General features: G+C 40.9%; 1 protein-coding gene across 6 annotated transcripts in view; it reads left to right on the forward strand.

Annotated features, from left to right (window-relative positions):
* The first annotated feature begins 570 nt into the window (after positions 1–570).
* dync2i1 (dynein 2 intermediate chain 1) overlaps positions 571–26797 on the forward strand; it is a 140346-nt gene continuing 114119 nt past the window's right edge. For 4 of the 6 annotated variants that reach the window (XM_078537262.1, XM_078537269.1, XM_078537275.1 and 1 more), the window contains exons 1-5: positions 571–689; positions 9789–9842; positions 10661–11198; positions 17639–17727; positions 23041–23433. In XM_078537262.1, coding sequence (XP_078393388.1) covers positions 675–689; positions 9789–9842; positions 10661–11198; positions 17639–17727; positions 23041–23433 — 1089 coding nt within the window. In that variant the 5' untranslated portion in view covers positions 571–674. Of the gene's footprint in view, positions 690–9788; positions 9843–10660; positions 11199–17638; positions 17882–23040; positions 23434–26797 lie in introns of all 6 variants that reach the window. The other 2 variants (XM_078537290.1, XM_078537300.1) reach the window with 1 other exon arrangement.

Raw genomic sequence — 26797 nt, forward strand, 5'->3', positions numbered from 1 at the left:
GTGGCTAAACATGAATCAGTCTTCACAGGAAACCTCGAAAGAACATCTGCATTTACATTATTAATATTTTATATTGATAGACCATCAAAATCAACACCCATCTCTGAAGCCATGCTGCTGCTGGGGATGGTAATCCCTTCTTTGAACCAAATGTGACCGTAAGGGGTTAGTAGTTAGTTAACAGAGTGAGCTTCCTACCATACAAGCATTTGGAACTTAGTAACACATTAAATAATTGCTAATGCCTCTTTTCAACTTGTGAGAAATTCTGCTCTGATTTTGTTATATATAAAATTGTATGTAATGAAGAACGTTCGCTGCCACCGTTTGATTATATTCAATGCAGTTTTACATTCACATTTCTGCATTCAGACACGCACTAATTCAGCCACAAATCCCCTACAGACCGACCCAAGTGACAATGCCAGCACCGCTGACGTCACATTAATCCAGCCCGCAAGCGGATTGGCTGGAGCGAGGGGGCGTGGCGCGGATGAATGCGTGACGCATTGTTATGGTTTCACAAACGGGCCGACGCAGTTGCCATGGTTGCTCACTTGTCCCGCGCATGCGTTACTTCGAACGTTTATCTCTGAACCATGTCAAGATGGCGGCTGCGTGGTAACTAGGGACCCGCGAGATCGCCATAGTAACGCCGGCCTCCGGCTCGCACCATGAAGTCCAGCAAGGTAAAATAAACAAGTCCAGAGGGGGAAAAAAAGTGGTTATATTGTAAGGCAGCAAGATTTTAGAGCTGTCAGGGAACGTGGTTACAGGCCAGAAACAAACTCTGGGGCAGCGGGGCCGCCACTTCTCACTCGGCGAGATTTAGAAGTCACCGACTCGAATCCTAATCTCACCGTCGGTGGCCGCTGGGCGCTTGTGCTTCACTTTTCCAACTCCACAAGACCCGTTCTCCATCCCCTGAATGAAGAGTTGAGGGTGAGGCACAACAAATGCTCTTCGGGATGGAATGTTCAATAAGTTCATATATCCCCCTGCCTTAATATATCCCCCTGTCCTCGATTTGGAAAGGTATCGAGAGTAGCTGAGGTCTCCCCTTTCCCAGGATGGAGGGCATAAGGAATATCCATCCCACACAGGGAGGTCAGAAAAAATCGTGGTGTTCCATGGAAAGAAGGGACCCCAGAGATCTTTGGCATAGCAGGCAGGGGAGAGCAGAGACAGCAGGAATGTGAAACAAAGCCAGAGCTCCCTAGATGTTAGCAGAGATAAAGAGTAAGCTGGAGCAGAAAAAGCGTGCAAATGACAGATCTCAGTTGGATAATGCAATTGAGAATCAGGCTGAATATGGAAGTCTCAGATGGGAATTTAAACAGCAAATAAGAGAAGCAACGAGAGCATGTGAAGAGACTGGCAGCCAACGTACAGGGGTACCCAAACATTGGTTTTAGCTATATAAATAGTAAAAAGGGTGGTAAAAGGAGGTGTGGGGCTGCTTGGGGACCAAAAAAGGGATTTTTGAATGGGATCATGGGGCATGGCTGAGGGACTTGGTGAATACTTTGCATCTGTCTTTTTTGAGGAAGAAGATGCTACCCAGGTCATGGTGAAAGAGTGGACAGTTCAGACCTTTGACTCATTTAAAACTGATAAGGAGGTGGTATTGGATAGGCTGACCATACTTATATTGATAAGGCACCAGGACTGGATGAGATGCATTCAAGGATACTGAGAGATGCGAGGGTGGAAATTGTGGAAGTAATCGTCAAAATTTTCCAGTCCGCCTTCGATACAGGGGTGCTGCAAGAACACTAGAGAATTTCAAATGTTACACCTTTACTCTCCATAGATTGGAGTCATCCCTAGCACAAAGGAAGGTGGTTGTGGTTGTTGGAGGTCAATCATCTCAGTCCCATGATATTGCTGCAGGTGTTTCTTAGGGTAGTGTCCCAGGCCTAACCATCTTCAGCTGCTTCATCAATGACATTCTCTCTATTATAAGGTCAGAAGTAGGGATGTTTTCTGATGATTGCATAATGTTCAGCATCATCCATGACTCCTCAGATACTGAGCAGTCCATGTTCATATGCAGTAAGACCTGGACAACATTCAGGCTTGGTATAATAAGTGACAAGTAACATTTGCACCACACAAGTGCCAGGCAATGACCATCTCCAACAAGAGAGAATCTATCCATCTCCCCATGACATCATAACATCCTGGGGGTTACTGTCAACCAGAAACTGAACTGGACTAGCCATATAAATACTGTATCTACAAGAGCAGGTCAGACGCTCAGATTTTGTGGACAGTAACTCATCTCCTGACACCCCAAAACCTTTCCACCGTCTACAAGGCTTGTCGGGAGTGTGATGGAACACTCTCCACTTGCCTGAATGAGTATGGCACCAACAACACTCAAGAAGCTTGACACAGTCCAGGACAGAGCATCCCACTTGATTGGCACCTCATCCACTGATGCACAGGGGCAGCAGTGTGTACCATCTACAAGATGCACTGCAGGAACTCACCAAGGCTCTTAGACAGCACCTTCCAAACCCATGATTGCTATCACCTAGAAGGACAAGGCCTGCAGACACAGAGTCAACTACGTCAGTCTCCATCTTGATGAATAATTCTATCATATTATGGTCGCTCATCCCCAAGGGGCCTTGCACAATTAGATTGTCAATTATTCCTTTCTCATTACACAATACCCAATACTGATGCTGTGAACACCACCACCTGGAAGTTCCCCTCCAAGCCAGTCACCATCCTGACTTGGAACTACATTGCCATTGCTTCACTGTCTCTGGGTCAAAATACTGGAACTCCCTAACAGCACTGTGGGTGTACCTACACCACATGGACTGCAGCAGTTCAAGAAGGAAATTCACCATCATCTTCTCAAGAGCATTTAAGGGCGTGCAATAAATGCTGGCCTAGCCAGCGACACCCACATCCCATGAATGAATAAAAAAAATCTACAAGATGCACTTCAGTCCATGTTCATATGCAGTTCAAGACTCCTTTGACAGCACTTTCCAAACCCGTGACCTCTAACAATTAGAAGGACAAGGGCAGAAGATGCATAGGCACACCACCACCTGCATGTTCCTCTTCAAGTCACGCACCATATCACCGTTCCTCCACTGTCGCTGGTCAAAATCCTGGGTCTCCCTTCCTAACAGCACTGTGGCTGTACCTACATTAGATGGACTGCAATGGTTCAAGAAGGTAGCTCACCACCACCTTCTCAAGGGGAATTAGGGATGGGTAATAAAAATGCTGGCCTTGCCAGCGATGCCCAGATCATGTGAAAGAATTAATTTAAAAAAAATCCTGTTCTAAAAGGGTGTAAAAATAACCTTAGCAACTACAGGCTAGCCAGTTTAAGTGTTTACAAACAATAATTGGGGTCAAAATTAATAGTCACTTGGGTAAATGGGAGTTTGTTAAGAAAATCCAGCAAGGATTTGTTAAGGGTCAATCATGTTTAGCAAACTTGCCTGAGATTTTTGATGAAGTAACAGAGAGGGTAGTTGAGAATAATGCCGTTAATATGGTGTATTTCCAAACAGCATTTGATAAAAGTGCCACACAACAGACTTTTGAGAAAGGTTAGAGCTCATGGAATAAGGGGGACAATAGCAACATAAACATGAAATTGTCTGAGTGACAGGAAACAGAGCAGTGTGAAAAATTGTTTTTTGGACTGGTGGAACGGTTGTAATTCAATTCCCCAAAGGTTGGTGTTAGGACCCTTGTTCTTCCTGACACATATTAGAGCACTCCATTGTATTGGAGTACAGGGCACAATTTCAAAGTTTTTGGATGACACAGCATTTGCAAGGGTTGTGAGCTGTAAGAATGGGAGTGTTAAACTTCAAAGGGACTTAAAGGTTAATGGGTGGAAAAGTGGCAGATGGAATTTAATGTAGAGATTGGAGAAGCTGGGACTGTTGACCTTGCAGAAACAAAGGTTGGGAGGAGAATTAAAATCAAGAGAGGCCTGGATAGAGTAGATAAGGAAAAACCTTTCCCATTGGTGGAAGGATTAAGGTCCAGAGGGCACAAATATAAGGTGATTGATGAAAGAGGCAATGGAGACATGAGGAAAAATGTTTTTACGCAGCAAGTGGCTAGGACCTGGAATCCACTGCTTGTGTGTGTGCAGAGGCAGACTCAATTGTGGCTTTCAAAAGGGAATTTTATCATCTGAAAAGGAAAAAATGTGGAAGGCTATGGGGAAAAGTGTTATGACACAGCAGTTGATAAAGGCTGAGTTGTTTAAATCCCAGAAGGAAACTTGAACAACTGTCATAATCTATATTTTCAATTGGTATGATTGAGATGCAGCTCTGAATTCAGAAATAAAACCACCAAGTCTTGAGGTTTTTTTTATAAAACCAAATTAAACATTTATTAATTTAACAAGAAATTAAACACATACACATGCCTACAAATTACTACCATAATAACTTTTAAACAAACCCCCAAATTAATCACTCCCAGGTAAATCTTCACGAAGGCAACAATAACCCATAGACTTTAAACATACACCAGGCAAAGCACATTTGACCGTACGAATTCAAAATGAGGTCCCTTACAATTTGGTTCCTTTGCAGACACAATTATAGGGCTTACAGGCTGGTTAGACCTTAGATGCCTCTGACTCACACACAAACTCCTCTCGGTTTATACCTAGCTTTCCCTTTGAATGTAAGTTTTCCATTGTATTACTAGGTTTTTAAATTTTATCTTTCCTAACAATAATCCTTTCATTCCACCAATTGTTGCTTGGTGTCTCCTAGCTAGGTGCAAGATTTTACCCATTCTTTTGAATGGTTTATTCAACAAATGCAAATGTACTCTTTACTTTCTACCCTTATGTTTATCTAATTAACATCTCAAACTACTATACATCAAAGCACACCAGACTAGCTGGCTTTAATCCAATTAAGCCAAGCACAGACAGACATAGACCCTACTACAAGCCCAATTTAAAAATAATTTCCAATAACATTATAGGCATGAATATCTCTTCATGATGAAAGGCAGAGGAGTAGTGGTACTAGGTGACATGCTCAGAGAGGGCCCAGCATGGGGACGGCAGGCCGAATGGCCTCTGTGCCGTAAGTTTTCTATGATTTCTACCTTCAGTGCAAGTTCATAGAGAACAGTGTAGAAACCTGGAAAGGATAATGAAGACCTCAAGGTGAAGGGGGGAGTGTGGAGGCGGTGGACTACCAAGAGCTTTCAAAGGAAAAAATGCACAGCAGGATTGGAGCAAAGGATGGTGTAAAAGGCAAACAGACTCAAAGACTGGAGCACAATCTCAAGAAAGCGACAGCACCAAGCTTGATTGTTGTGTACAGTTCTAGGTACTGAACCACTGTATGACCATACCTATCTGCCCAAAGGGCAAAATCTTCATGCCTCTTTTTCATTGTGCTTCCAGGGAGCTACACTGTTCTCTATAAACTCACTTTAATGGTCTCTGCCGTTTCCTGAAAGCTATCCCGAAGGACTTTGGTGTCCCTTGCATTCTTCGCCCCAAGGAGCTACACGATTTGTTCTGACCTCCTCCTTCATACTGTATTATTCTGTTGCTCTATGACCTACAAATGTGTGATGGATGCTCCATAGAGAGTTGGGATGATTTAGCTAAGTACGCCTAGTGATAAGCCATGATTTACGGAACATGCTGAATTGTCTATGGGAGTTGGGGAACAATTTCCAGGAGTTTTTCCTGAAAATCCAGAGGTATTTTTCTTGTCTTTTTTTTGTTCACCTTTTGAGCTAGCATCGCTAGCGATTTAGGAAGATAACACATGAGGTTGTCTTAAGGATGTGGTGGGCATTGAAAGGCCTGATGGCCTTTTCTTGCCATCTTCTGATATGTTCATAACATTAGAAATGGGATCAAGTTTAGTGTAATGAGTATAGAATATCTTTATTCAGAACAGTGCTACCCAGATATGGGGTGAGATAACATGTTGCTCAGAGTAGTTTTTTTAAATTGGAACTTTGTTCAAGAACTTCAGGTACATGCAGAGATGCAAAATTTAAAAATGCAAGCTATTTAAAAAAAGAGAAAAATAATCTTTCAGTTAAAGGAATTTATAGCGTGCACCTAGTCACTTACAGAGCTGTTATAGAGAGAAATGATTTGTGACAGATAACTCTAAGTAAAATGTAGTATTAAAAATTAACCAAGAGCAGAATAATATCCTTGCTTTGTTTACCACACGGAGGTGCAGCAATACTGTTTGCTACATCTGTTTTGGTGGTTTAGCCTATTGAAGCATTGGTTGATCGATTTAACTTAGCAATAAAGGAGAATGAGACATATTATCTATCGCTTGGAAACCTTGTGGAGTGTCATTCATTCTCCATTGTGACAGAATACTTGAGCAATGTGGCAAAAGACAATCTTTGCAGTATGTGCTTCATTTGCAAATGTGAAAATGTACCTAGAGATAAGCAGCCAGGAAGGACGTGGTAAAACAGAGGACAAAAGAAATGACCAGATGGTGGAAAATAGAACCCGCCGAAAGGAAAAAAAAATCAGTCGACCTTGGGCCAACGCCATTCATGCCAGATGTGGGAGGAGCTGTCACTCACAAATCAGTCTCTACAGCCACAACAGATGATGTTCAATCCAGAAGTTACATACACCTTCCTGGGCACAGTCCATCGTCTCCCGAGACGGATGGATGCAATATGCAAACGTGACTTGTAGTTATATAGTGGCTTTAATGTAAAAAAACGCCCCAAAGCATTTACAGAGATGTATTGAAATAATACTGACGCAAAAAAGCACATATCAGTAGAGATAATCAAAAGTATGATCAAGGAGGTCTTTTTTAAGGTGAAGAGGGAGGTGGCATGGTAGAGAAGTTTAGTGAGGATTCCAGAATGGGGCTTAGGCAGTTGAAGACAATGGCTACCAATATTGGGGCGCAGGGGAGAGATGGACAATAGGTCAAGGTGAGAGGAATGTAGCTTTCAGGGGAGGGTTGTAGCATTGGCGGAGAGCTAGGGTTGGGATATGACATGAAAAAATTTAAACTGAAGGATGGGAATTTTAGAGTTGGGACATTGGGGCTCATAGGCCAGCAAGGATAGGGATGCAGGGTGAATGAGGCTGGTGCAGGATAGAATACAGTTAGCAGAGTTTTGAATGAGCCAAAGATTACAGAGGGTGGAGAATGGGAACAGTTGAGCTTTGGAATAGTTGAGTCTGGAGGTGATTTTGACATGGAAGAGGATATCACTGCAGATGGGTGAGGTAAGGATGGAGGCAGATGAGATGGAAGTAGGTGATCTATCTATCAGCTCAGCTTGGAGGTCAAATAGGGTGCCAAGGTTGAAAACAGTTTGGCTTATCCTGAGACTGTAGTTGGAAAGCACAATGGAATCAATGGCAAGGATGTAAAGAGAGGGGTGAAGGCAGGCAGTAGAGAGGTAGAGTTAGGTGTTGGCAGTGTATGTGTGGGAGCTGATTGCATGTCTGCAGTAACAGTGCGGACACAAGAAAAGAAGCTTGATGGAGATGTTTTGGCTACAGCTAGATGAGTAGAGTGTAGCAAAAGCAGCTTGACTTAGTGTAGAATGAAAGATAGGTGCTGGAGCAGTATGGTTTGACCATGTATGTCAAAGGCTGCGGAGTGGCCGAGAATGGGTAGTGCACCACAGTCACAGAAATGTTGACTGTGACTTTGCTTAGGACTCTTTTGGTGCTGTAGCAGGATACAGAAACCTGACTGGAGGGATTCAAACGGAGTTCTGGGATTGATGGGCAAAGATTTAGGAGGTGATAGCATATCCAAAGACCTTGGGTAGGAAAGAGAGGTTGGAGGTGGATTGGCCATTTGCAGGGACGGGGGAGCGCCAAGTGGGGGACTTTTGGGGAGGGGAGTGATAGTGGTGGTTTTTGTGAAAAATGTAAACTTGATCAATAAAATTAATAACCCTAGGAATTTTATCATATTTTTGTTTATAGATAAAGTTAACATTTTAAATAGTAAATGTATTGTGGCTAGATTATTCATTTTCTTGGCCACCTGGCTGCGCTGCACTGAAATGAGTTAATTGGTGACCAATGAAAATAAGCTGGACCTGTGAACTTTAATGTTTTTTCAATTTGACTGCTACATCCCCAGGCCTCAGCCTGGATTTAATTTTAATCAGCGCAGTAGGTTACCAATGTTCTAGTTATTCAACACCATGTGAAACACCAGTTTGTTAGCAAATGTACTTTGCTAATGTGACAGTTACTTTGGTGACTGTATACAGTGATTGAATTGGTATAGGGTCTGTAATTTTAATACATTGGTATCTCGTTTTTCTCTGGGACTGGCAATTTGTGAATCTACTGAAATTAGTAAGTGTTGTGACTGCCTCCATAATAAAAAAAAAAATCCCTGGTGGGCATGAAAGTACAAACTGGAAATTTCCTGTTTAACAACTGCCAGTATGCCTCCATGACTGTTTAATCAAAGGGGATTCAAGTCATACTGTATTAAGGTTCCCTTTGCTATTGCAACAGCAGCTTGGTTATGAGTGAAATATAGATTAATCTTAAAGCATGGCATTACTCGTTGTAAATCATATGATCTTTTAGTGATGAAAGGAATCGTATACCGTATATATTGCAATGTATTATTCCACTGTGAAAGTGGAACCTTGTTTAATGGCTTGTTTCTTTAAACCACAAGGTTTCATTGCTTTAAGCAAACACAGCCTGAGGTTACTCAGTGTTCCAATGGGTAAGAATTTTGTGCAAAAATAATGCTGATTCTAATGGAAATCACTGTTATTAATTTGCGAACAGGATAACAACTTCAGGCAAGTGTAGATGCTCAGTTAAACATGCAAACCTGGCATTTTTTGTCAGGGATGTGATGCTCTTCCATAAGCTGTGTGAAAACAGCTTCTCGCTGTCTGTCTTCAATTATTGAATGGCATTATTATTATTAATAATAATGAGTATGTCCACGGTGGATATGGAGTAAACACACCACCGAATGTTAAAAGTTCATCCTTTCTAACTGTATGATAAGCCTTAATTACAACCAACAACCTCTCTGGTACTGAAAATTAACTTTCACTAGTCTGGAGTCTCATTCCTTCAGATTCCAATTGCTGGAGATTTAAAAACAATGTAAATTACACATTTTAAAACTTTCTTTCTGTCTCTTTCCTCATTCTTAATGCAATCCATTTTTCTCTCTGTTTTGCTTTCTATACCCAATATGACGTTAATTACTCTAACTTGCACTTCCTGGTTCAGAGTCAGATTGCAACTCAGAAACACCCTGCATTTTATGATTGATTTGCATCTGTAACAGAGTGCAATGTGCTAATGTATTATTTTTAACATATTTGGAAAAAAACTTCATTTATTGGTTGCCAAAAAAAAATCTATTTGTTTCCAATGTACTTCATAAAAGCAGTGACCCATTTGATGGGAGCAGCCTTCAATCTTACCAAAAAATAGTAGGCAAGATGTTTTTCTGTTGATTTCCCCTTATATCTTTGTCCCGCCACGAATAAAAAATGGCCAAACAAAAAAAATAACCGAGTGAGAAAATGTTTGTGTTGTAGTAACTATATTTAATATACAATTGTACATTGAGATATTTAGTGAGTAATACTTTTATGTGTATCATTTATAAAATGATTTCAGTAATATTTCCTAAATTACTAAATTGATTTGCCATGTTTTTGCAGTAATTTCTGTTTTTGGTTCAGATGCCCGTAATACATATTTTTCTAAACGTTGTTCTTAAACATGTTAAATTTTACTTTTATTTTAGACGAAAACCAAAGAAGATACCTGGAAATCAGATGAACTACTCAAGCATATTAAAGTAATTGCTTTTAATTACAAACGTAAGGCTGTCATAGGCCAATAAGAATAGTAGATATTGATTGTTCATTGGCCAATTTCACAAGACAAACTTTGATACTGTAGAGTCAATGTTTGGATTAGATTTCTTTATAGATTCTTTTCCTAAAGATTAACTCTGGCATAATAGATTTTCAGCTATGAATTATAGATGCAAGCCCTGAGTCGTATGCATTGATCCATTTTTGGTAATGATGTTCAGAGATCCTGATGTTCTTTATGATACTTAACAATTTTATAGCAGTCCTGTATATTTAGTGAATGTGAAACAGTCCAAAATTCAAACCTGAGATCCTGTAGTATGATCACATTGACTTGCAGATAATGTAGAGTCAGTTCGGTTGGCACATACACCAGTGTCCAGGTTCAAGCTTGTTCTGGAGAGGGAGTGGATCTAGCAGCCATTTGGAGAGCAGAGTATCAGCTGAGAGAATGGTGGCGGCAGTCCAGTGGAATTAGAGAGTTGAGGAGGAATGGAGAATCAACTGGGATCTAGCGTGGTTAGATTCTGGGATCCAGCAATTTTTGTGCTAACAGAGGTTCCCTGTGCATTTCATGCCCATAATACATGATGACAGAAGAGGAATAATTACGTAACACTACTTGAGATGTGATGAGACCTAACCTGAATTTAATTTCTCAGGAAATTCTAGATACAGCACAATCCGCTTATAATTTGAAGTTGTTTAGTTTGAATTATCTGTTCACTTGAATTTCTTCTTAATAAAAAGTGCCACATGGTTTTATATGTAACATTTTAAAAATTTTGCTTTATTTCAGGCCGCCCAGGGGGATTGTACAGATGACAGTGGTAAAAAGAGCAGAGAAAGGAAAAAACATAAGGACGAAGAATCTATTGGTACCTCTGACTCTAGGGAGCGTAGACATAAGGGAAGGGAACGAGATAAAGAAAGGGAACAGGATAAGGACAGAGTGAGGCACAAAGACAAGGAGAGGGATGGAGATAGAAATAAAGAACGAGAACATGAAAAGGTACGGACAAAGAAAAATGACGAAAGGGATAGAGATAGAGAAAGGAAACAAGAAAGGGATAGTGAGAGACTTAAAGGCAGGGATAGAGATAAAGAGAGGATTCAAAAATGGGACAAAGATCTAGAATACAGTGCAGATCCAAGAGTTCGTGACAAAGAATGGGATCCGTATGCGGAGAGACCTAAAAAGCGGGGACATGAATCTGAGAGACACCGAGAGAAAGAAAGAGACAGAAAAAAAGAAAGAGACAAACTCCAGGAAAAAGGGACAGAAAAAGATGAAAATGTTGACCAGCGACCTAAACATCGTCAGAAAAAAGATAAAGGTAGATTTGTATTTAATATTAAAAAATTAATGAAAATCAGTTCCTACAAAGTCATGACATATTTTCCTTTATGAAGATACTGTATTTGACTTTTAAGGAAAACCTTCCATACAGCTATCCTTGAGTCTTGCATCAGCGTGCATTTTGATTAATTTTATATTTTTAAAAGAAAATGTTGGCAGATATTCATTAGATTCTATGATAAAAGCAAAAAACTGCAGATGCTGGAAATCCAAAACAAAAACAAAAATACCTGGAAAAACTCAGCAGGTCTGGCAGCATCTGCGGAGAGGAAGGGTCATTCGGACTCGAAACGTTAACTGTGTTCCTCTTTGCAGATGCTGCCGCACCTACTGAGTTTTTCCAGGTATTTTTGTTTTTGTTTTGTCATTAGATTCTATATTCACTACTTTGTTATAGAATGTTAAATTCCTCTTTTGTGGTCAATTTCCAAGATAATTATGGATGAGGCAGACAATTTGGCTGTTCACAGCTAGTTTGTCCAAAATGATCCTCAAATGGCCCTATTGCAGCATCAATTAGTTCTTCAACTGTTACTTCCAGTTACTTCCACTACTCAGAGTCCATTCTGGGTCTTGATTATCCTGTGTGAAGAATAACTCTGTCATAAATTTGCTGTTACTAGTTTAAAACTTGACTCCCTCTTCAATTTAATTTAAAGTAATTTTCCATATTCACCTTTCTCATACTATTTAAAATCTTGTAAAACTCAATAAGATCATTTCTCAGGGATACTTTTTCAAGTATGAAGAGCCCGTGTTTCTTGTTTTCTCTTGTAACCAAGATCTTTAAGATTGGGGACTAGCCTTGCGATTCTTGTTTATATTGTTTCCAGTGCTTTAAAGTCTTCCTTGTGTTTTGGTGACCACAACTGGGCATGATGCTCAAGATACCATGGGATGCTTAACCACATTAAAGGTGCTACTATAAATGCAAGTTGTTGGATGTAGTTTTACCAAGCACTGTACAGTTTGAATTGACTTCCTCTGACTTTGCATTGTCTGTGTTATATAGTTCAATATTCTATTGAATTTGTTGGTTCATGTTCTGCTTTAGTTGGACATATAATCGACTAAATGTTTGATCATCTGCCCTAATATTTACTTATGTGGCTCGGTGTTAAATTTCTTTTTGCAAATGTGCCTGTGAAGTGCTTTGGGATGTTTTACAATGTTAAAGGTGCTATATAAAAGTAAGATATTATCTATTTTTAAATTATTCAAAAAAGAATGTGTTGTCTATTTTCTCTTCAAATATGTAGTGCATACTTTATCTTTTTCTATGTTAAGCTTCATCTGTGAGGGTTCTTCCAAATTACTATTTTGTTCCGTTCATTCTATGATTGGCCCACTCCAGAGATTTGAGCACAATCTGTGCTAACATTAGTGCTGTGCTGCATTATCAAAGATGCCACCTTCTGGATAAGACATTAAACTGAATCCTCTTCTACCTCCTCAGGTGGATATGAGAGATCCCCTGATAGTATTCAGTGAAGAGAAAAGGAGTCTCCTGTTGACCTGTCCAAACATTTATCCTTCAACCACTGTCACCAGGATGTAGTTATCTAGTCATTTATCTCATTACTGTTTGTGGGTCCTTACTGTTCACAAATTGGCTGCAACATATCCAAACATTACGACAGTAACTACATTTTAAAAGCACTTTATTGCATGGGAAGCACTTCAAGATGTAATGAAATCATGAAAGGCACGATATAAAAGCAAGTTATTTCATTTTATCATTATTTTGCATGGATTGAAGTAAGACTAATTTGTCTGTAGTCTAATTTGTCAGCTTTTTCCAATGGAGTGGTGCCTTCCCGGGAGCCAGTGACTTGCCCGCAATGATTGTCAGTTTCTCCATAGTTGTCTCTAGCACTTATGGATAGTCTTAACCCTAGTGATTGATCCTTTTTGAGCCCCTTTAGCTTATTATGTTTATTTATATTGGTTAATCATTTTGCTTGAGTTAACTGGGGAGGACATATTGTGAACACCGAAGAGGAAGTAGTCATTTGGAACATTTACTATCTATGCTTGTCTGTTTCAAGCATCTTTGCATCTTTTTCTGATTTTTACCTCTTTTGATTGCCCTCTAAAATTCCTTGCGGCTTTGCTTTTTTATAATTTTTTTGGTCTTCTGACCATCTTTTTAGCATGTTTTTGCATGTTATATTCATTGTAATGAACCCTATTGCCATTCTTGTAATATTTGTAAAAAAATGTTTTCCTCCTTTTGCCTTTGATTTATTAAGTAATCAATTTAAGGTGCACCAATTTAGGCTAAGCTTGGTGATTGCAAGTATGCATTTATCCTGGATGCTCAATGGGATTCCTTTTAGGGGTGTTGCAGTTGAATTCCTCTGCACTGTTGTAAATCATCTTCGCCAAAAATCTGCTGAACTTTTCCATTAATTTCTTTGAAATTAGTCTTTTTGGAGTATATATCTGACTCTTGATGTTTAGTATATCTGAATTCTGGATCATGCTAAACGTGATTACAGTAAAGTCCTGCCTTTTGTGACTTCCTTGTCTGCGTATTCACTTATCCATGCTAAAACCCTTGTACATCGTATCGCCCATCGTGTGAACAATTGTTAGCTTATCCGTGTTTTCTTTCCCCTCTCTCTTTCCCCAAGGAGACGGCAGCCATGACAGCAGAGACCTCAACAGGTTTTAGTGGGGAGATGGTGTCGAAGTGTCTGGAAGCGGATTCCTTCCATTAGTCCTGGCCTTTGGCATTTAATTCTCTTCTTTTTTTTAAGAACATAAGAAATAGGAACAGGCGTAGACCTTTCGGCCCCTCGAGCCTGTTCTGCCATTCAATAAGATCATGGCTGATCATCTTGTGTTTCGATTTCCGCATACCTATCTGACCCCGATAACCTTTGATTCCCTTGCCTAACAAGAATCTATCTCCCTCTGCTTTAAAAATATTCAATGACCCCATCGCCTCCACTTTCTGAGGCAAAGTTCCAAAGTCGCACAACCCTCTGAGAGAAAAAAATTCTCCATCCCTATCCTAAAAGGACGATCCCTAATTTTAAAACAGTTCCCCCTAGTTCTGGACTCACCCACAAGAGGAAACATCCTTTCAACATCTACCTTGTCAAGACCATTCAGGATCTTATATACTTCAATCAAATCAACCCTCAGCCTTCTAAACAAGCTCAGCGTGTCCAACCTTTCCTCATAAGACAACCCATTCATTTCAGGTATCAATCTAGTAAACCTCCTTTGAACCACCTCCAATGCATTTACATCCTTCCTTAAATAAGGAGACCAAAACTGCACACAGTATTCGAGGTGTGGTCTCACCAATGCCCCATATAATTGAAGCATAACATCCTTATTTTTGTGTTCAATCCTTCGCGTAATAAAGGAGAGCATGCTAATAGCCTTCTTAATGAGTTGTTGAACCTGCATACTAACATTTTGTGACTCATGTACTAGAACACCTAGATCCCTCTGCACCTCAGAATTATGCAGCCATTCTCCATTTAGGTAATACTGTTTTTTTGTTTTTCCTGCCGAAGTGAACAACTTCACATTTTCTCACATTAAACCCCATTTGCCAGATCTTTTCCCACTCGTTCAACCTATCTTTATCCATCTGCAACTTCATCATGTCCTCTTCACAACATACTTTCCTACCTATCTTTGTGTCATCTGCAAATTTAGCTACCATGTCTTCACTCCCCTCATCTAAGTCATTGACGTAAATTGTAAAAAGTTGAGGCTCCAGTACAGACCCCTGTGGGACTCCACTTCTCACATCCTGCTAATCAGAAAAAGGCCCATTTATGCATACTCTCTGCTTTCTGCCAGCCAGCCAAACTTCTATCCATGCTAATATGTTACCCCCTACACCATGTGCTTTTATTTTCCGTAATAATCTTTGATGTGGCACCTTATCAAATGCCTTCTGGAAATCCAAGTACAGTACGTCTACAGGCTCCCCTTTACCCACTGCGCATGTTACTCCTTCAAAAAAAAACTCCAATAAATTGGTTAAACATGATTTTCCTTTCACAAAACCATGATGACTTCCTGATTGCCTTGAGCTCTTCTAAGTTCCTAGCTATAATCTCCTTAATGATCTATTCTAATAACTTCCCCATGACAGACGTCAAGCTGACTGGCCTATAGTTCCCTGTTTTCTGCCTCCTTCCCTTCTTGAATAGAGGGCTTTTTACAATTTGCTACTTTCCAATCTGATGGACCCTTTCCAGAATCTAGCGAATTTTGGAAAATTAGCACCAGTGCATCGACTACCTCATTAGCCACCTCTTTTAAGACCCTGGGATGTAGTCCATCGGGACCCAGAGACATGCCAGCCTGCAGCTCCATCAATTTGCTCAGTACCATTTCCCTCGTGATTTCAATTTCACCAAGCCCCTTTCTCTTGTTCACCTGATTTGCAGCTATTACTGGAATGTTTTTTGTATCCTCTATAGTGAACACAGAAGCAAAATATTTGTTCATTTCTTCTGCCATTTCCTTATTATCTACTATTAACCCCCCACTGTCACTCTCTAGAGCACCAACACTCACTTTACTTACTTTGCATCTTTCTGACAATGGTGAGAAGCAGTGCCTGGAATGGTTGCAGCTGAAGTGCAGCCTGAACGGAGAGATTAACCTGGAAATGCCCGAATCTCTTGGTCCAGAGCTGCAATAACAGCCTTGTTCAATTTTTGCCTGCTAGGTTTGAGGTGATTCTTTTTTTATCTTAAATGAGGATTGTCTCTTTTTAAAATTTTCAACACATGCCTTGTATTTCTCAGAGGCTCCCCCTGTCTGTTGTATACAGGAACTGCAATTTTCTGCATAATACTGTAACTGCACAAACCAGTGCTGCCTTCGCATTGTTGTAACTTGTCTAATTGACATCCATTGAATAGCATGTTCATTGTTCACGATTTAACCATTTGCGAGGTTTCACGGGAACGTAACCCCCGTAAATGACAGGACTTTACTGCACTGTATTCTGTGGTCACTGCCTGCCACAGATGCCACATTTCCCATTTTTGTACTTAGAATCACTTGCAAATACTAGTTGAAAAGAGTGCTACCATTCATGATTTCTTAAATGCACAGTTATGCGCTACATTTACTAGCTGTGTCTTTGGATCACATGGGCTTTCCCAATTTATATTAGGTTGAATGAAGTTGCTCATTCAAATAACTTTTCTGTTCACATAATACTGGGCATAAAATAATTTTAAGTATTTGCACCCAGGCATGGGATAATGAAGATGAATGCATCGGGGTGTTTAAGAACCTGTTGGATCATGGGCATCTTTGATCAGTGGGCACTTCATGACATTCTTTGCTTTATTACACCTGAGCTTGCAGTTGGCATTAATGAAGAACAACTTCAATTCCTAGGCTATCTTTCACCGATTACCTTATCCATATTATTTGTTGTTTCTCATTATAATGTGGGAACTTTTAATTGTCTTTCTGGGTTCGAACAAAATACAGTTGCACTATTAATTGGCCTTGAAAAGAGTCACATAATGGAGTAATTTGTGGCCTTGAAAAAAATCACACGTTTATTGATTTAAACAATCTGCTCAAGTTTGACAAAATATTGATCGTAAGGCTTTACTCATTGTAGGAAATTCTAAATCTTTCAGACCCTCAAATTGGTTTAATTGGCACTAACTGGCCCTAATCTTACTTGGGTAAACTGCGAGCATATGGAATTGAGAATTGTGGCTCTGATTCATGAGTGCCCTTCTCAGTTTCACTTGACGCAGAGGAAAGGGAACTTTAATATTCATCTAATTTCACTGTACTTGACCTGGCAGTAACACTGACTCTGATTTCCGAAAAGGAAAGTGCCTCATTCTCCAGCATTATTTTTGTTCAATTTGATTGGTACATAAAGCAAGCTTAAACAAAAGTTTTCCCGTCCCTATTCTCATTTTATGTTTCAAGGACTTCATTGCAACTAAAAGTAAAGGGAAATATGAGGAGATAAATTTTGTTATTGAATTGTACAATGGGTTTTGTGTCACTTTTATCGCACATCTAGGACCTGGATTCAAATCCAGCTTGATGATATTGGTTGATTTATAACACTACTTACATTTATGTAGTGCTTTTCATATAAACAATGTACCTTTCACATAAAAATATCCAAAAGTGCTTCACAATTAACTTTTGGGATGCTGTTTTGTTATAATGAGAAACAAAATTTCTTTAACAGCTGTTAGATGACCAAGTAAATAGAGTTTGAGCAATCTCAATTTCAGGATTGTTGGTGCAGTAGGCATGCTTTTGGATGCATTGTTGGGTCAGGATAGACATTTTATCCTCTAACATGTTAGAACTAACCTGCAGTATTCACTGATCAATGGCTTGGAAAAGTTTGGTTCTTGCATACAATTTTACTGTCCCCTTGTGTTTCAGAAAATTTGGAATTGGAAATGGATGACAAATATGAACGGAAAGAAAGAAAACACCGAGAGCGGAAAGAAAAGGAAGGGAGAAGCACTGAAGTGAGTAATGTTCCCTTTATTGTACCTCATTTTTGTAATTAATTTATTGTTCTGTCTTCACAGGCTACCCACAACTTCCAATTTGAGAGTGAAAGGGTGTAATCTATTCTCAGGCTTTTGCCAAAATTGCTTTTGAATCAAAGAAAAACTTCTGGTAACTTCCCCTTTTTAGTTTTCCCTAGAAACAAATGGGAGTGCCCCTGGATATGCTTGGCTTCTCCCCTGGTGTCGCAAATAAGATTAAGAATGTCTTATGGCCAAGAACTTGTACTAAACTCGATGTGCCACCACAATAAGTAACTCCACCTTCAAAGACTATCCAATATTGTCAAAAATACAATCTGGATCCATCAATGATATTAGTGTGTTCTCTACAGTTACAGTATATTTGCAATTCATTTTTTAGATATCTCATACTACTCTAAAAGCTTTTGGAATTAATATATATCACAGATTTTGGATTTTTTTATTCATTCATGGGATGTGGGCTTCACTGGCTGGACCAGCATTTATTGCCCGTCCTAGTTGCCCTTGAGAAGGTGGTGGTGAGCTGCCCCCTTGAACCGCTGCAAGTCCATGTGGTGTGGCTATACTCACAGTGCTGTTAGGAAGGGAGTTCCAGGATCTTGACCCAGCAACAGTGAAGGAACGGCGATATATTTCCAAGTCAGGATGGTGAGTGACTTGGAAGGGAACTTCCAGGTGATGGTGTTCACATCTATCTGCTGCCCTTGTCCTTCTAGATGGTAGCAGTCATGAATTTGGAAGGTGCTGTTGAAGGAGCCTTGGTGAATTCCTGCAGTGCATCTTGTAGATGGTACACACTGCTGCTACTGTGTGTTGGTGGTGGAGGGAGTGAATGTTTCTGGATGTGGTGCCAATCAAGCGGGCTGCTTTGTCCTGGATGGTGTCAAGCTTCTTTAGTGTAGTGGAAGCTGCACTCATCCAGGCAAGTGGGTAGTATTCCATCACTCTACTGACTTGTGCCTTGTAGATGGTGGGCAGGGCTTTGGGGAATCAGGAGGTGAGTTACTCATTGCATAATTCCTAGCCTCTGACCTGCTCTTGTAGCCACAGTATTTATGTGGCTAGTCCCGTTCAGTTTCTGGCCAATGGTAACCCCCAAGATGTTGATAGCGGGGGATTCAGTGATGGTAATGCCATTGAACGTCAAGGGGCAATGGTTGGATTCTCTTTTGTTGGAGATTATCATTGCCTGGCACTTGTGTGGCACAAATTTTACTTGCCACTTGTCAGCACAAGTCTGGATATTGTTCAGGTCTTGTTGCATTTGGGCATGTTGGCCAGCATTTATTGCCCATCTCTAGTTGCCCTTGAGAAGTTGGTGATGAGCTGCCTTCTTGAACTGCTGCACTCCACATTGTGTAGGTATACCCACAGTGCTGTTAGGAAGGGAGTTCCAGGATTTTGACCCAGCGACAGTGAAGGAATGGCAATATATTTCCAAGTTAGGATGGTGATCTCTATGATGTGGATTTCACCTTTCCTGGTATTAATTAGCATCTGGCGCTAAGTCAAGGGAATCGCCAGGTGCCTAGCAACAGTCAAGACATCAAACAGGATAAGCAGCCAACCAGGTTAAAGAATTCTCAGAAAACAGGAAGTCAGGAAATAATGCACTGATTATCCTTCATTTTTTGAATGTTAGAGAGAGGGAAATAAAAATTGGAACATACAGGTTAGAAACTGAAATATCATAAACTTAAAAAAAAAAATCAACAGTTTAGCGCTTTTAATGACACCGAGTCACATGAAGAGATATTAGGCCAAGTGACCAAAGCTTGGTCGAAGAGATAGGTTTTAAGCAGTTGCTTATGGGAGGAAAGTGACGTAGAGTGGCAGAGAGGTATAGGGAGGATAGTTCAGAGCTTAGGATGGCCACCAGTGGTGGAGCAATTAAAATTGAGGATGCTCAAGAGGCCAGAATTAGAGCAGTCAAGATACCTTGCAGAGCTGTGGGACTTTAGGAGATAACAGAGCTGGAGAGGGACTAGGTCATGGAGAGATTTGAAAACAAGGGGCAGAATTTTTCCACTGATGAGCGGGCGGGCCCGACCGACTTGGCGGTGGGCAGGCAGCCGATCTCCGCCGCTTTTAAATGGGTGGGCCAATTAAGGCCCGCCCAGCGGGCTGCCCGACGGGGAGCACTATGTGCTTCCTGTGCCTGGGGGGAGGATTCCCCAACTGTCAAAGTGCGCTCTTTTGCGCATGCGCATGAAAGAGTGCACATCTCCCTGAGACTAAGTGCTGTCTCAGGGAGATTGGTGGAAGCTTTATAAACATCAAAAATAGAAAAATAAAAAAATTATTAAAATGTCTCCCTCGTGACAATGTCACACAAGATGGGACATGTTAATAAATATGACTAAAACTCTATTAAACTTTTTAAAAACAGACATGAAACCTCATCCCGCCAGTGGATGAGATTTCATGTTTTCCGCTAGGGCTCCTGGCCTGCCCGCCATCCTTAAGGTTGGACGGGCAGGGCCTTTAATTAGGTTAACTACCCTGTCAATGGCCTCAATTGGCCATTGACAGGTTGGCAGGCGGACAGCTGATTTCGCTGTCCCCCCCGCCTTCCTGAATATTTAAATGGAGCGGGATGACGTTGGGGGTTCCCCCTGACATCATCCCGCATCATATTGCGTCGGCAAGTGGGCCCCACCCCCAACTCGCCGATGGAAAAATTCTGGCCAAGAATGAGAATTTTTAAGTCAAGAAGTTGCTTGATCAGGAGCCAATGGAAGTCAGTAAACACAGAGGTGATGGATGAGCAGGAGTTGGTGCAAGTTAAGATTCAGACAGCAGAGTTTTGGATAACCTCAAGTTTGTGGTGGGTAGAACTTGGGAGACCAGCCAGGAGTGCATGGAATAGTTAAGTCTAGATGGAATGAGGCACTAATGAGGGTTTAAGTAGCAGTTGAGCTGATGCAGGGGTGAAGTTGGATAATGTAATAGAAGTAAGTGGTCTTAGTGATGCATGACTATGAGGTCAGAAGCTCATCTGTGGTCAAGTTTGACACCAAGGTTGTGAACAGACCAGCCTAATCTCAGAACTTTGCCAGGGAGAGAATAGAGTCGATAATTAGGGAATGGAGTTTGGAGCGATGACCAAAATCCATGGCTTCAATCTTCCCAGTGTTTAATTGGAAGACGTTTCTCCTCATCCAGTACTGGGGGATGCGAGATAATCAGTATGATAATTTAGCAACAGTGGAGGGCTGGAGAGAGGTGGTAGTGTGGTAGAGCTGGGGGTCCTCAGCGTACATGTGAAAACTAACACTGTCCTTTTGGATGATGTCACCAAGGGACAGCTCAGAGATGAGAAATGGGAGGGAATTAAGGATAGATTCACAGGGGAACACGAGAGTTTATGATGTGGGAGCAGGAAAAAAAACAACTGCAAGTGATCCTCTGATTCTGATTAGATAGATAAGAATAGAACCAGGTGAGAGGATTCCCATCCAACTGGACGACAGTGGAGAGGCATTAGAGGAGTTTGGCACGGTCAATCTGTAGATTGGTTGAGAAGGACAAAGAGGTAAAGTTTTCCTTTGTCGCAATCACAGGATGTCATTTGTGATTTTGATTAGAGCTGTTTCGGTACTGTGGCAGGAGTGGAAATCTGATTAGAGGGGTTCAAACTTGGTGTTTCGACAAAGATGGGGAGGCAACAACATGTGCAAAGACTTTGGGGAGGAAAGGGAGGTTGAAGATGGAATAGTAGCTTGCAAGAACAGAGGGGTTAAGGGTTTTTTTTGAGAGGAGCAACGACAGAACATTTAAAGGAGAGAGGAAACCATTAACAATATTGGCTTGCATAGTACCAGGAGGGAAAGTTTGGTGGTCAGCAGCTGAGTGGGCATTGGATTGAGGGAGCAGAAGAACAAGATGAGCTCAGAGAGGACATAAGGGGGGATAGGAGAGAAACTAGAGAATGAATTCAGGTCAGGGGAGGGGCAGCATTAGAGGAAGTTTTCTCAGGCGGCCTAGTGGAAGGGAGGGAAACGGCAGAGGCAGTTGATCAGATGGTTTTGATCTTAGTGACAAAGATTGGCATGAACATCTTAAACTTATTGTTGGAGGTGTGGGTGGAGGGGACAGAGGAGAATGGCTCAAGAAGATGGTTTGCAGTAGATAAAAGGAGTCGATGATTACCTTTGCATTCCAGGATGATCCTGGAGTAGTGAGTTTTCGGAGGTGATCTGATAGTGTTTTAAGTTGTCTAGCCAGATCTGGTTATATAAAAAAAACCTATGGAATTTTTAAGATGGAAAAATACAACATTTCACAAATATAAGTTTAGTTTTCCAGAGCCCCAGAGATTCTTCAACATTAATAATCGCTTAGTATGCCGTTAAAAATCCAGTTACACCTCATTGGCAAGGCTTAGCTTTTCAGAGGTTTTTAACTGTGAAATTTATTGTTAGAGGGGGAGTTCTTATCAATTTACTTCTAATTGATTGTTGTCTGCAGGAACTTCAACAATGCACCCTATTGAAAGGCATAGAATCATTGACAGCAACTTCTGGATTTCTGCATTTAACTGCGCATGTGCGGATTCCGGAAGTTGCTGTCAGAAGAGTAATGATGGCATGCTCTGACGGTTTAACTATCATCACTATCGCATGATCTGGGCCATAATGCTGGTGTTAGTGCTTAATTAGTTTATTATTTTTAAGTACAGTTGACATTTCACTCCCATAGAGTTTAAAATTGAATTTTATAACCAAAAGGTTAAAATTCCTGCAGAAATCAACAATTTGAAATTTAAATTTGTCATGCTGCCCCTGATTTGCTGTTGTGTCCAGTGCAGTGATTTCTAATGTTTTCCCCTGTGAATTGTGGTGTAAATTTACTGTTGGAAACTTGGAGTCTGGTGGTCTAACTTATGGCATTGGTTGCCATACTGACAGAATTATCTCTGTTACCTTTGCCTTGATTTAGTTTTGTTGTTACATTGTTATATAATTATTTCTTGTAACAAATCATATAGTGGTAAATGATAAATTGCCTAGTTACTGTAATTGACTATCGTACTTTAAAGGTTCATTATAAATTAGTTTACTCCATTTGACTACACGAGTTTTGTTTTCAGAACCAGGTAGCACAATACTATGAAGAGCAATGTGTGAAAACTAAAATTAGAACAGCAGCTTGAATGTGTACATTTGACTGCAGTGGTTGTGTATTTTTAGCCATTGAGTTGAGGCTATTAATGAAACAGTTGCTTAGTTTTCCTAATAAATAAAATTAAATATGCACAGTGAAAAATATGTTTCTACTGAACAGAATAATGAAGAGAACAAAGAGAAGAAGAGACGGTCTTCTGAATTTAGAGATGAAGATTATGATCGACAATACAAGGAGCCCAAGGAGAGTGGACCTCATGATGGGCATCGTGAAAAGCGACAAAAAGAAAGAAAAGAACTTGGTCAGAAAGCAGTGGTTGAAGAAATGGATAGGAAACACAGAGTGAGAAAAGATAAAGAATACAAAGAAGATGGGAAAAAACAACGGTATAAAGATATTAGAGATTCTGTTGTGGAGTGGAGGGACAGAGAGCGGGTACACAAAGACAGAGAAAAAAGAGATTGGGAAAGAAGGGAAGATCGTGAGCGAAAACAAAAACTCAAAATAAAGAAGGAAAAGGAAGAAAAAGAAAGGCAAGGGGATTATACTGAGGTTAGTCTTCCTAAAATTATATATGTTCTCTGTATGAAGCCTATTCTAAATTCAACCTGTATGTGTAGAAATAGAACAAAACAAGTGGCCTGTGCAAGAGGCATGTTCAAGAAATGACCTGACCATATCTCTGATAGACACAAATTAGCCACTTTTCTGTTGGCCATTTTCATTTTCATGACTTTTTCAGGGGTGATTTTCATTATGGTTCTTTTCAAAGTTTAATTTATGGGCATTTTAACATCAGTTGCGGGAAGTTAATTGGAATCTATCATCAGAGAAATAGACTGAGCACTTGGACAAGTATCAACTGATCACAGAGAGCCAGCATAGATTTGTCAGTGTAGGCAATGTATCAAGTTGAATTTATGAGGAGGTAACGCAAGTGAATATCTAAGTACTTCTTAAATGTTACGAGAGTTTCTGACTCAATCACCCTTTCAGGCAGTGAGTTCCAGACTTGCACCACTCTCTGGGTGAAAGAATTTCTCCTCAACTCCCCTCTTAACATTCTACATCTTTGCTTAAATCTATGCCCCCTGGTTATTGACTCCTCTGCTAATGGAAAAAGTACCCTCCTATCCACCCTATCTATGCCCCTCATAATCTCATACACCTCTATCAGGCCCCCTCTCAACCTTTGTTGCTCCAAGGAAAACAACCCCAGCCTATCCAGTCTTTCCTCATAGCTCAGACCCTCCAGCCCAAGCAACATCCTGGTAAATCTCCTCTGCACCCTCTCCAGTGCAATCACATCCTTCCTATAATGTGGTGACGAGAACTGCACGCAGTACTTCAGTTGTGGCCTAACCAGCGTTTTATACAGTACCGGCATAACCTCCCTGCTCTTGTATTCTATACCTCGGCTAATAAAGGCAAGTATCCCTATGCCTTCTTGACCACCTTACCTACCTGCCCTGATACCTTTAGGGATCTGTGGATAGGCACACCAAGGTCCCTCTGATTTTCAGTACTTTCCAGGGTCCTACCATTCATAGTGTAACCCCTTGCCTTGTTAGCCCTCATCACGTGCATTACCTCATACTTTTCCAATTTTAATTCCATTTGTCACTGCTCTGCCCACCTGACCAGTCCATTGATATCTTCCTGCAGTTTATAGCTATCCTCCTCACTATTTACCACCCTACCAATTTTCGTGTCATCGGCGAACTTCTTGATCAGAGCCCTCCATTTAAGTCCAAATCACTTGTGTACACCACAAACAGCAATGGCCTCAGCACTGAACCCTGTGGAACCCCACTGGAAATAGACTTCCAGTCAGAGAAACATCCCTCTACCACCACCCTCTGCTTCCTGCCTCTCAGCCAATTTTGGATACAACATGCCACTTTACCTTGTATCCCATGCGCTCTTACTTTCTTGACTAGTCTGCCGTGAGGGACCTTATAAAAAGCCTTGCTAAAGTCCCTGATTAATCCGTGTCTCTCCAAGTGCAGATATATTCTGTCCCTCAGAATTCTTTCTAGTAACTTTCCCACCACCAAGGTTAGACTGACTGGCCTGTAATTTCCTGGTCTATCCCTTCTTCCCTTTTTTAATAATCGGACAATGTTAGCAGACCTCCAGTCCTCTGACACCTCACCTGCGGCCAGAGAGGATTTGAAAATTACTGCCAGGTCCTCTGATATCTCTTCCCTTGCTTCCCTCAACAGCTTGAGATGCATTTCATTTGGGCCTGTGGACTTATCCACTTTTAAGGCCGCTAAACCTGCTAGTACCTCCTCTCTCTCTCTGTGCTAATATCATCTAATATTTCACAGTCCTCTTCCCTGATGTCTATATTTGCGTCGTCCTTTTCCATTGTGAAGACCAACGCAAAGTATTCATTGAGGACTGTACCCACGTCTTATGGGTCCACACACAGATTACCTCTATGGTCCCTAATTGACCCTACTCTTTCCCTAGTTATTCTCTTACTCTTTATATATTTAAAAAACCCGTTTGGGTTTTCCTTTATTCTACCCACCAATGCTTTCTCATGCACTCTTTTAGCTTTCCTAATTTCCTTCTTAAGTTCCCCTCTGCACCCTTTGTACTCATCTAAGGACTTTGCCGTATTGAGCTCTTGGTGCCTGCCATAAGCTTCTCATTTTTTCTCAATTCTAACCTTTATGTCCCTTGACATCCAGGGTTTTCTGGACTTGGTCCCCCCCACCTTGGCTTTACGGGCACTTATTTGCTTTGTACTCTCACTATTTCTTCATTGAATGCCTCCCACTGCTCTGACATAGTTTTATCTGCAAGTAGCTGCTCTCAGTCTACTTGGGCCAAATCATATCTCATCTTAGTACAATTAGACTTTCCCTAGTTTAGAGCTTTTATTTCCGGCCAAACCTTATCCTGTTCCATAACTATCCTAAATCTAACTGAGCTATGGTCACCATCTCCAAAATGCTCACCTACTGATACGCCTTCCACCTGGGCTCATTTCCGAATATTAGGTCCAGGACTGCCCCCTCCCTTCTTGGGCTTTCTACATACTGGCTAAAAAAGTTCTCCTGGATGCAACTTAAGAATTTTGCTCCCTCCCCACCCTGCACACTAAAACTATCCCAGTTAATATTTGGGTAGTTAAAATCCTCTACTATTACTGCCCTATTATTCTTACACTTCTCTGAAAATTTATTACGTATTTGATCCTCTATCTCTCCCTGATTGTTTGGGGGCCTACAGTGCACACCCAACAGTATGTTTGCTCCTTTTGTGTTTTTTACATCTACCCATATGTCTTCATTTGATGATCCTTCCAAGATATCATCCCTACTCACTGCTATAATTGATTCCTTGATCAATATTGAAACCCCCCTCCTCTTCTATCTCATCTGAATACCCTATAGCCAGGAATGTTGAGCTGCCAATCCTGCCTTAGCCAGGTCTCGGTCATAGTATGATATCATACTTCCGTGTGCCTATCTGTGTCCTCAGCTCATCTGTCTTATTCCTCAGGCTCTTTGCATTAAAATGTATTCCATTTAGCCTTGCTAAACTCACTTATTTTTTATCTAGCCTATGTTTCCTTTGCCATCCAGACTCACTTACTAGTGTTTTAACTTGAATTTCCACCTCAGCTTCTCTCCCCTCTGAACTGCTTTTCAGGATCCCATTCCCCTGCCAATTTAGTTTAAATCCGCCCCAACAGCATTAGCAAACCTCCCCACGAGAATGTTGGTCCCTTTCCTCTTCAGATGTAACCTGCCCAACTTGTACAGGTCCCACCTCCCCCAGAAACGGCCTCAATGCCCCAGGAATCTAAAGTCCTCTCTCCTGCACCATCTCTCCAGCCACACATTCATCTGCTCCATCCTTCTGTTCCTGTACTCACTACTGCGTGGCACCGGGAGTA

The sequence above is a fragment of the Cetorhinus maximus genome, chromosome 3 (genome assembly GCF_964194155.1).
Source record: "Cetorhinus maximus chromosome 3, sCetMax3.hap1.1, whole genome shotgun sequence".
Classification (NCBI taxonomy): domain Eukaryota; kingdom Metazoa; phylum Chordata; class Chondrichthyes; order Lamniformes; family Cetorhinidae; genus Cetorhinus; species Cetorhinus maximus.